The 12521-nt window shown below is 34.3% G+C and overlaps 1 protein-coding gene across 1 annotated transcript in view; it reads left to right on the forward strand.

Moving 5' to 3' along the window:
* Window positions 1-12149, forward strand: part of LOC106468744 (LIM domain transcription factor LMO4-like) — an 81835-nt gene extending 69686 nt beyond the window's left edge. Inside the window, exon 3 of the mRNA XM_013929187.2 lies at window positions 9556-12149. Coding sequence (XP_013784641.1) covers window positions 9556-9832 — 277 coding nt within the window. The 3' untranslated portion in view covers window positions 9833-12149. The remainder of the gene's footprint in view (window positions 1-9555) is intronic.
* Window positions 12150-12521: the final 372 nt, after the last annotated feature.

The raw sequence follows: 12521 nt of genomic DNA on the forward strand, positions 1-12521 counted from the left end.
CTGTGTGTGGCTGACATTGCAGACGCAAGGACATGGAATGTTGTGGTACCTAGACTTTAACCGTTACCAGAACATATTCCTTCTGCTTCTTCTGTGTGTGGCTGACATTGCAGACGCAAGGACATGGAATGTTGTGGTACCTAGACTTTAACCGTTACCAGAACATATTCCTTCTGCTTCTTCTGAAACCAAGTGAACGGCATATATATATACTTAATGCATCTGATCAGGATTGAGATTCTGCTGACAAGAGTGTTACACATGATGCAGTTTGAAAAAGGATAATACTGTGGATTTAATCGCCTGCTGGGCAGATTACACGAAGCTAAGGTTTATTTCAAAGTGATATACTACACAAGCGATACATGTGGATACTTTTGTTTGTACATATCATCGTAGAGTCCCCATTATTAAACACGTAGTGTTATATGTTATCTGCAAGTATTTTATAAATTATTAACAGAAAACAAATACTCTGATTAACATATAGGTCCTACACATTAGTGGCAGCCATTTTTGGAACTATGACGTGGCAATTATTTAACATTTCACATTTCGTAAGCTATTTATCATATTAATTGTTATATTTGGGCATATAATTATCCAAGTTTGATATGGATCATTTTAGAATCTTATTAACACCAATATTTTACAATGAATTTAATTTTCGAGAAATTAGTATTAAACAAGCCACTAGGCAGAACTATATAGAGCAGTTACACCACCAGCCATCCTCTCGTAAAAGACTTTAATTGTTCACACATGACTGACTTACCACAGCAATCCTAAATTAAGCACGGGCTTGTCCTGTTTAACTGTCGGTGGAACAAAGTGCATAAGTGATTAAAAATGTAGTATACTGGGAATACGAAAAAGGCAGCATGTGCTTATTACCACGTGCTGGGTTATTGCCGATATAACGAATTAAAAGCTAATAAGATATGGCTTGCCAAGATTATGAAAGAGACGGGCGAAAGGCTGAACAGGGTAATTAAAGAGGTAATTACTTTTCCTCGAATGTAAGTAGGCGCCAAATATTAATTTACGATGTGCCTTATAATTCCCAAGGAAAGTGAATGATAAGGTAAATGAGTATCACACGAAGGGATTGAATCCATGCAGAAAGTTAATACAATGATTAAAATATGAGTGTGTGTGTGTGGCAACTTTTCAGGCAACTAAGTGTCTCACACAAGTGGAAGCTAAATAAAATTATGATACAATTTACACTGTGGGAAGGGTAAAATTTACCTTATTAAGAAAGAGAATCCGAATATTGATTGCCCACAAAGCTGTAGGGGTACACCGTCTGTGAGATTTCACTTCTATTCACAATACTAACGTGTGATTGTATGTATGTGTGTGTGTGCGTGCACATAAGTGTGGGCGCTCAAGGCTTCAATGTCCTACATTTAAAACTGCCATTAACCTTATGCATCCAGTAACGGGAACGAAACTTCTTTTAATGCAAAATAAAAAGTTAAAGAAACAAAATGAATGCAAAAGGTTACTTTAAGGGGTATACTGGAGGAGATAAGTAACCATTATCTTCTGAAGTTAATATTTCAGCCTCCATATTATAAAATCTAAATTCTCTAGGTAAAACATTACTACTATTGTACCTTTTATACTATTATTGTTATTACTTCTGATGCTACTTCAAGAAATGGAATTTAGTTATCATCCTTTATAGTGTGGTTGTAGTAATTTGTTTTATTTATTTTAAACTTTATTATGTTTTCACTAATTGCAAGTACCTTTCCTAATCTGGCTTCAGACTTTGAATGCCGTGTTTTTAAAAGTGAGACATTGTTTATTTGAACATAGAGGTCTTACACTAACATCAAAAATTCACGTGGTCTATAGTTTACTCCGCCATATTGGACATCAAGTGTTTACAATCGTCTAAGGTGAAAAATGCCATTTTTTTTCTTCTAATGTTGTTTTATCTGACGCTCTAAATCATCTCAGTGATATGCATAAAGAAAGGTGCATCGAAAAAATTTTCGAATCAGTATATTTTGCCATTGGCAGCATGTAGAGCTTTACTGAATCTTGTATTGCTGTTGATTGCTCACAGAAATATGTGACATCCAATATGGTGACATCAAATAAAACTGGAAGCCTTCTGGCGTCAGGTGCAATACCTCTATACCCACATCCTCTCTCCTTATATGTGGTGTGTGAGTAAAGGTTAATTGTAATAGACAGTATATTGCTACCTGTGATAGGGTTCTTCTTCAATAGGTATCTATATTGAATACATCCTACAGTATAGCTTGTATCCTGTTTTTATTTTTCTGTATTTTATTTGCGATGCTATTTGTCTGAAAAATTTATTTAAAATATCGTTCAAAGTATATATACACATGTACTGGTAGGAATGAATTTCTTATAAGTAGAATCCACAGTGGAAGAGATAAACTGTTTCTCAGATTAAATCTCTGTGCTCATACATTATATTACAAAGAAATTTGAGATTCAACCCACTATGTCCCCCCAGTGGGTCAGCGGTAAATTTATGGACTTACACGCTAAAGTCTAGGGCTCGATTCCCAGTAATGGATAGGGTCCAGGTAGCCTGTTGTGTAGGTTTGCGCCAAAATAAAGAAACCCACAACGTCCGAAACGTACACCACCACTGTCTGCAGTCACATGGAAAGGTCTTTGCTCATCCAAAGAAACGAGAAAACGATAGAAATAAAAATAATAGCATGGACTATTGAGATGAGATCGCTTGGGGTGTCAGTAAACCTTATTTCCTGCTTATTATTGTAGAATTGAATTATTCTCCACGAAAGTAGTGGTCAGATCTGATAGAATATATATCTTCACTATTGTATGGATCATACTTCGGTTGGTATTTATCATACACGGGCAATTTGTAGTTTGTGCCCTGATTTTTACATTAGGGATACGTGCTATACTTCTGATTGTATGGATATGGATATAAATACGGCACGTGTGCATGTATGTGTATATGCTAGGTTTCTTTTGTAGGGATGTATGCTGTTGTACTATTTCCATGGAATTAATAACAAGTAAGTTTCTTTACACTCCCTAATTTCACTCAGAAAAAAAAATTACATGACAAGTAAGTTTCTTTACACTCACTAATTTCACTCAGAAAAAAAAACTATATGACAAGTAAGTTTCTTTACACTTCCTAATTTCACTCAGAAAAAAACAACTACATGACAAGTAAGTTTCTTTACACTCCCTAATTTCACTCAGAAAAAAACTACATGACAATAAGTTTCTTTACACTCCCTAATTTCACTCAGACAAAAAAACTACATGACAAGTAAGTTTCTTTACACTCCCAAATTTTACTCAGAAAAAAACTACATGACAAGTAAGTTTCTTTACACTCCCTAATTTCACTCAGAAAAAAAAAACTACATGACAAGTCGTCCCAACTTCTTTACAGAATTTCTAAAAAACGTACAGAGTTTAATTAAATGGTAAACGTTACATGAATTGTAAAGTGTATATGGCTTATTAGTATGCAGGTTGGCTGGTGACAGGGTGTCATGTTCACACTGAATGTAAACATATTTCAGTAGTTTTAGGTTTTATTAATATCGGCAAGAAATAAATTAGACTAAAACTTACTGGCTTTGATCCTTATTTTTCAACTTTTAAATTATTGTGAGTAACGGACGTTCTTAAGTCAACCTCCCCCTCCAAAAATGTTCTTATCTGCTTTCTAGGTCATTTTACTTACTAATCACACACTTATTCTCGACCTTAGTTAGGGATAATTAAACTAAAATCTATATTCTTCTTCTAATAGAGCAGCATTTGCCTTGGAAAGGAATACATAAATGACGAGTAGTTAATTAATTCTCTAGTTACACCTTCAAGAATGAAGAAAATATTTATTTTTAACTCTTAAATTTTTTCATACACTATCTTAGATTTGCACACTACGGTATTTTTAAAAGACAATAATTACAATTGGAAAAATGATTTTGATTGGAGTATGGTTCTAGATTAGAACGAAAAGTCTTAGTTATCAGGAGGATCTCTTTAATATACAAAGCTATTTCAATCTTCTGCACAACCGATGATCTTTAAGACCTACTCAAAGTCATTATGAGGTATCATCTTCATTATTTTTGATAATTCTTTTGGTGTATGTGTTAATAGTAAATTGGCGTAACAATCAATGTCTGATCTCGCCACATATTTGTGCGAAACGCGTCATTTACAAATTTTAAAATTAATTTTGGTGATTAACTGAACAATTCTAGAAACAAAAGGAGAATTGAGCTGTGAAGCCTTTATTTTCTTGGCAAAAATAAGGATGCCAGAGTATTAGGTTTAAGCTTTGACACTGAAATATGTGATTTGGTTTGTTATGAATTTCGCGCAAAGCTACACGAGGGCTATCTGCGCTAGCCGTCCCTAATTTAGCAGGGAAGGCAGCTAGTCATCACCACCCACCGCCAACTCTTGGGCTACTCTTTTTACCAACGAATAGTGGGATTGACCGTCACATTATATCGCCCCCACGGCTGAAAGGGCGATAATGTTTGGTGTGACGGGGCTGAGGTATGTGAAATCACTTTAAAACACCAGATGTTAATGTTTTGAAAGAGGAAAACACAATAAATACAAGAACATCGTATACTCAGTTAACATAAATTGCATTTTTACGTACTAAAACTTTGACTTTTGTTCCTCTATTAAACGTGTCTCTACCCGATGGTTCAGCTGTAAGCTTGGAAACTTATAACGTTAACATTCGAGGCTCCATTCTTGGGGATTTTAAACAAAAACACTCGAATAAATTAAACGTCTATCATTTTCTCATCTACCTTTGATGAGGTAGTTGATGTTTTCATGTTGACTATTGTTCTTATCGTAAGGTTGTTATGAAGAGCTTTTCAAAAGTGACATGGATAGAATTACTTATTGATCCAAAAATGTAATGGATCAAAATGAAAATCTCAAAAAGGATATTAATATTTAGCTATTTAGTATATTGCTATGCACTATATTCTCTCCAATAACGTAACAGATCATTTGCTTTTCAATGTAGCGAGCGCATTACAGCAATCGTAATTCGTCGGTATCCTGAACTTATCTTCTTAGCTTTCCGTTTTATATAAATATGAAAAAAAAGTAATACTAGAGGTTAATTGAATATAGGGCAATTATAAGATTTTCCCGCCACTTTCACAATCTATTTCCAAAACCAGTTGGTTAGCATTGAGGATTAGAGGAGTTCAGATCATTTAGTAAATCGAACAACGTTTCTTTACAGCTTAATTTACTTTCGCCTTAATAAAATATAAGTTGATCATTGGGGTAAGTCATTTTTCGTAATAACTATTGCGTGTAAAAAAATATAAATCGATTAAATAGTACGACTACTACGCTGTATATAAACAAGCATAACTGAATAAAATTAAGAGCCATATATATTAGGTATTATAAATAAGAACCTCTACATGAAAGTGAAATTCCTAGGCAAAATAGGGATGTCAGAGTCATTGGGTATGAGCTTCAATCCTGACGTTTCTGACATCACTTTGTTTACAACTAGCTGTTGATATACTCATTATGGGATAAATGGGCGGACTTAGGAATTCGGATTGTTTTGTTACTATATTTGCTAGCCGAAGGGGCTTTTCGCTTAATATCAGGTCTCCTCAGGCCAAATAGGATACGGCAGACATAATAGTGGTTGAGACATTATTTATGTTACCGAATTGTTTGACAACAACTGTTACGGTGTGAACTGGACTATTTATTTATGCCGCAATAAATCAAAATTATGGTAATGGTTTTTAATACTATTTATTTTTTTATTTCAAAATCACATAAGTTATTATTTTATAGTTCATGTTAAATCGGCATTGTACTGTACAAAGTATTGGGCGAGCTTACAACCATTTCAATGACTATTATTAGAGCAGTAGTCAGGAAATTATGGAAAGGATTCTCGCTAATTTAATTATTTTCAATTATGTATATAAATAATTAACATTCTCGAATGCAAAACTTGATCCTTAAAGCCTTTATAAATAATTAAATTTCTGCTAAGTCTCCAAAATTCCTCGAAAGAAAATTAAACCAAATGAACGTGAGTGCCACAATCTCTCACTTCTTTTACAAGCTATAAAAAATCCACCTTCCGCATACAAGACAGCTTGTGAAGACTTTGTTCTAGTTTAATGGCCTTGATCTCTTATATTGTCTAAACTTGCTCTTAAAAAACCTCATCTTCTCTGTCAAGTATTAGTTTCACACCTGCGTTTATGGGATTCTATTCCACCACTGATGTTTAATCTTGAAGTTTTCAGGTAGACACTCTTTCTTACATCATTCTCCTGTTCTCTTTTTCATCAGTTGCCAAAATTAAATGGCTAAACTCCTTATATTCAGAATACAACTCCTAGTCAAACAACACTTAGAGTTACAGAAGGCTGGTGTATAGATGTTATTATCGTTGATTTTATATTAAAGAGATCCGTTCTCAATAATTTATATTTAGTTTTATAATTTACATACTCAAAAACAAATGCTTACCAGTTCTTTATTGTGCCGGTTACTAAAGAATTTCCTGAAATGTTTGCAAAGATCAATTACATTATTTTCTGTAAAATATTTATGCCGTAGAGATAACAAACATTAGCTCAAAAATTAAATTTTTTCTTGCTAAATCTCATGAGAACACGGCTTATTTCTTCTTCACATTCGTTGGCGTATGTCCGAATATTCGTCGATAAAACCATTCGTATTTTCTGAAACTATCATGTTTCAAAGCGAAACGGACTTTCTTGGTCTCGTGAGTGGCCAAAATGTTTTCAGTTTAGTGAATAAATTGAGTTGTGAGACAGTCAAATATTTCTTAAAGCGATTCTAAGATGTGCGAGTCCATTAGGGCTCTATGAAACCACAAGAAGAGCTTGTTATCTAGAGGTAGTTTCATGTTCCGGGGCTATGATAAACAATAATCCATTTGGAAAAGCTTAGTCTTTACCAAGCTACTGGTGTCAGATTAGCCACACGATAACTTTATTCGTATTCGAATATGGTTTATTCTGCAAAAAATTGCAGTTTTCACAGTTTTTCTCGTATAACTCGCTGTCTCTAACTTTATATCTAATTTTACTGATTTATAATTTCTCCTCAGCAATGTATATGATTGTTATGTGGCACCAGCCTCATCATTAGATTGTAATTCGTAATAGTGATGACCGAAAAATAAGTAGTGCTCTAAAAATGGCATCTTAAATATGTGAATGTTGTGTGTCTCATTGTAAAGTTTTTCAAACGGCAGTTCAATGGTAGGAAGCGATTTAATATGACAGAAATATCCCTTTCTTACAGAAACAGATTTTGATAAAAATTTACAATTTGCATGAAATCGCGGAAACCAGTTCTAGGATGAAATTATTAAAGAATTGAAAACTTCCGAAAGGGTTAAATACCTAGTAAAAACTATAGTAAGAATTGTTAAACGTAACTGGTCATTTTGCTACCGATTTAGATTTATGTTGTTTATTCTTCACATTTTGTCCGCCAGTGGGTCAACGGTAAGTTTGCGAACTTAAAGTACAGAAATCTGTGGTTCGATTCCCCACTATGAATAGATCGCAGATACTCCATTGTGCAGCTTTGTGATATTCCTCCCCCCCCAAAAAAAAAACTAACAAAAAAAGAACAGTTTCCATAATTATCTTATCCTGTTGTTTCACCATAAGTTTAAATATGTCTAGATTTTTCGTAAGACTCCTTCATTTACCTTTCCTTAACCGACACTCAATAGCATGTGATATTGTTCTTTTGGGAACACTGTGTGGTAGTTGTTAGCATGCCCGGACTATGTATCCAAAGATTTACGGTTCACGACCAATTGCCGTAAAAACACACTCATGTTTAAGGCCGTGTGTGCGTTATAAGAGTGACTATATATTCCCACTATTCGGTTAGGTAAGAGTAGCCCAAGAGTTAACGGTGGGTAATGTTGATTAGATGCCTTCCATCTAGAATATAATCTCAAAATTAGATATGGCTATGAGTAGGTACCACTTTGTGTAGACGGTGGGTGCCGGTGACTAGCTGGCTTTCCTCCAGTCTATCAGTTCAAAATTAGGGACAGCTATAATTTGTGTAGCTTTGCACAGAAATTCTAAAACAACAAACAAAGATTGTATTAGAATTTCAGTTTTGTAATCTGTTATTACACAAAAGTCCTTGTCGCTCACGCATTAAAATATTTGTTTTCTATTTTCTTTTATTGATCTCTTCGCATTTAATCTTATATTCAGCAGAATACAAAACTTTTTCGAAATTAAAAGATCCTTTTGAACACCTGTTCTATCATATACGTTTTACTAATATCGTTTTATATGTGTCTTTGATGTATTTGGATTCTTTCATACTGAATAATTAGCAAAGAATGGGTCTTTCATATATGTAGTAATATGGCTTGACTATACGTCTACACCCAGATGATTCCTTCCTTAACTTGTTTGTAAAACTATGTCATAAGTATTGCGCAAAAATTTGTTAAAACGAATTGAAATTGTTCCCTAATAAGGAAACCTGAGGCCGTAGGTCGCAGTTTTAATATAATTGAGTGTAAATAAAAAATGATAAACTCGATAACTCCCAACTCTATAGATTAGTAGCATATCTCGACTTTCCAGTGAATGGAATGAAAACAAGTTGTACTATTGGCGGTAGGTAATCCTAGCAACGAGAACTAAAGTTGTTTAATGGTACTGGCCATATTTACTAATAGTTAAAACAAAATTTGGTTTGTACGAAAATAATCCTATTACTGATACACCTACATTTTCGAAACTATATTGGAGGTTTGAGCTTGTTACCTCCGCCACAGAAGGTGACGGAGATTATGTTTTCACCCCTATGTTTGTGTGTGTGTGTTTGTCAGTAGAATTGAAGTTGTTTTACTTTTGGATCATGAACCAACTTAGAAGTGATTAGTTTTTGGAGGGTCAAAGTCACAGCAAGATCACGAAAATCCAAAAATTTCCTATGAGTTAACATGGAGACCGATTTTTCACACTATTTTTAGTCCCCCGATGGGACAGCGGTAAGTCTTCAGATTTACAATGCTACAATCAGGGGTTCGATTCCCCTCGGTGGACATAGCAGATAACCTGATGTGAGTTTACTATAAAAAGAAACACACTATTTGTGCTCTCAACACAGTCAAAAACGATCGGATTTTATTGAAACTTGGTGGACATATGTAGAATATCATTCCACGTTGTCCTGCCAAAACAACGGACATACGGTCACATAAATTTTTATATTTTTTAGGGTCGAATATTATCAGTGCTGCTTGGCGATGGTATTGAGTGTAATCTGTAAATGAAACTAATACAAGTTTCAACATATGCGTAGTTTAATGTGTTTTATATTAGTACAAGTGGTTTAAAAGCTACTTGCCTCAGTTTGAAGGAAATTATATATATATATATATCGATTTCAAACTAAGCCTTGATTTGCAAACCAAGTATCGTCATTCGTATTCATTTTCTAATTACATATAATTTGATTTGATTTCAGGATGTTTGGACACAGTGGAGCGTGCAGTGCCTGTGGTCAGGTTATCCCAGCCAATGAGTTTGTCATGAAAACGCAAGGAAACGTCTACCATTTGAAGTGTTTTGCCTGCGTAAAGTGCCACAATCAGTTAAACCCGGGTGACCGTTACAACTTGGTCAATGGTAACGTGCTTTGCGAACAAGACTGTCTCAAGATTTTGAAAGGTGGATCAACGGGTACAGGAGGAACTACACGAAAGGGAAAGGTGCGAGCTAATTCAGCCATAAAGGCCGTGTGAGTGACGTTAAGCCTAATTTCTCTGCCCAGCTACCTGCATGGCTCAATACTGTTCCATTTTTCTGGCTCAAAAACTACGTAATTACTATTTTAAAAAAGTGAAAATATAACAGTTTTCTCACCTAGTTGGACCTCCAAGACTACTAGAGTAGGACCCTACATACTCCGTTGTATTCAGATCACATGCACATTACTACACATAATCTCACAGGATTAATACTAATTGTATCTCCTCATTAATGTTGAATAATAAATAACTGAAAACTTGTTTTACAAAAACAAGCGCGTTATAGTATTTTTACAAAACTGTGTTATGCTACAGAATTTGTAATGTTCATTTAGAAAAACGTGGCGTTGTGTACATCACTTCAATCTTGTATTAAGCTCAAGTGTGACTATAGTAGAATAAGACTGTGTTATTACTATTGATGTGTTATATACAGAGTGTCCAGTGAAGTAAAGTGCAGGCTTATCAAGTTGGAAGATAATACGTCTACTGTACAAATTATAACTCAGTGCTAACATAAAAAACACTAATCATAAAAAAAGATTGAAGTCCAATTACTTTCAAAATAGTGTTTTAAAAATCAATAAGAACATTGCTCCTAGAATAATTGTTTTGCACAGAAAGTAATTTTTTCATAACGAGAAACTATATCAAGGCCAGTGATGCAGCTAGCAAAATACATTACATACAACAAGAACTGTGAACATTTTCCGTTTCAGAGTTGGAAACATTGAATATTTTACTTCTGTGCCATCAATTTTAAAATATCGGCTTCTTTATTCTATTGTTTCAGTTGAATTAACGTAACGATAAAATATGGACAAATGGTTCTTTGTGGCTTGGATGTTGAAAGTAAAATATTGGTGATTCAAAGTTAGCAGTTTGAATATGACAGCACTGTAGAATATAAATATTATTTATAATGATAAAGTACGGGGAAAATAATGTGCTTAGAAAGTGTCCCGTATAACAAAAATGTTTCGTAAATGTTTTAAGTTTTTAATAATTGGATTTAAAGTTGTTTGTTCCCCAATTCCAGTTTGGTGATAAGAACAACAGTTAAAGATTTATTTATACCCTATAGTTTGCAGTAATAAGCAAAAGTTACCATTAGTTATGCCTTTTATTTTATAAGCACGTAGATGATGGTCTGATGTTGGAGAGTAGCTCGTCGTTCTACTAAGTGGCGTCGTAAAGAATAAAAAAAAAAAAGAGAGAAAGAAAGAGAGAAAACTGAAAAATGGAATGCATATTTATAGTGTTATAAACTATATCACAATCGAACCAGCTAAGAGACAGGGATGAAAGGATAGTGATGTACAGGATTCACAGCTGGATAGCATGACCCACATGCATTGTTCTGTGCATTGGCGTTGTTCATGGCTAACCCGATGAAGAATCGCGGGTAACTGACGTTATGACAGCTTCAGTGTTTGCCTTTTAAGTCATCACAAGTTTACGGAACAGAGACCCCCCTAAAAACACAGCACTTTCAATAAGCCCCACAAAATAGAGTCATATCACGTTCGGGTGAGTAAGCTGGATATGGGAAACTTGATTTCATGAAGATGAAACGAATAATGATGCTGGACCATTGTTACGCCCTCTTCGACAGTAGTGTTCGTTGAATAATGATGCTGGACCATTGTTACGCCCTCTTCGACGGTAGTGTTCGTTTAGCTAATATTTTTCATTGTCTTTGTACTGTAGAATCTCACTACTCATCTATATATGAAACCAGGGGCTTTATTGTTATTTCAGTTCTCTCTTTTTGGGAGGGGGGCCTACGTATAAGAATGTATTGAAATAAATATTTTGAATAACTTCAAAAGTTCTGACGAATTATAGATATTATTAAACATATAGCGATTGAGTGTATAGTAACCTTCAAAGAATACTTTGTTAATAACGCTGTTAAAACATCAGCTAAAGGGGGAAACGCCTTTAATTTCTCCTGTTATTTCAAAACACCAAAGCCTAAAGAATTTTTTGTAATATTCTGAGTGTGGCTGCTGTTTTTGTCAGTTTTGACGACACTTTTGTAATAGACCTATACATTATACACATATAAAAAGTTGAAAAACTTGAATTTCATGTTGTGCATAATATTTACCAGTGATCGCTGTTTAGTTTCTTTATCGATAATCTGAATGTTATTTGCCATCTTTCCAATAATACGATGCAAAGCTCTTGTCTGTGTACTTCTCCCGTTACCATAGCTACAGAGCGCACATTCTTTGGTGTGCAACCCATATCTTAACTTTACATTCCAAAAAGAAATAAAACCTACAACTGTTTGTGCAGAGCTTTATCTGAGTTGTATTCAATCTATTTGTCTGCCTAGTTGTTAGGGTAACCGTCTTACCGGCCTGTCTGTCCATCTAGAATACTTATCACTGAATCTGCTTGACACACATTTTTTATTGTACTTCCGTTAGTTGGATGACGTATTATCTGTAGTTTTTGAAAGTAGAAGTAAATATTTGTTTTAATTTAAACTGAAAAAATAAAACAGAGAAAGGAAGTAAGAATTGAAGGCGTGGCAGCAAAGTAACTCGCAAGAAGCTACTACAATGACAAGAGATGTAGAATCTTATTAAGTAAACAGAGATATGCATACTAAGAAATAAACCATGATTATTGAGCACAAGCCTATAGAAGCAGCAAACACAAAATTTTAGGA

Source organism: Limulus polyphemus, unplaced genomic scaffold, assembly GCF_000517525.1.
Source record: "Limulus polyphemus unplaced genomic scaffold, Limulus_polyphemus-2.1.2 Scaffold3141, whole genome shotgun sequence".
NCBI lineage: Eukaryota > Metazoa > Arthropoda > Merostomata > Xiphosura > Limulidae > Limulus > Limulus polyphemus.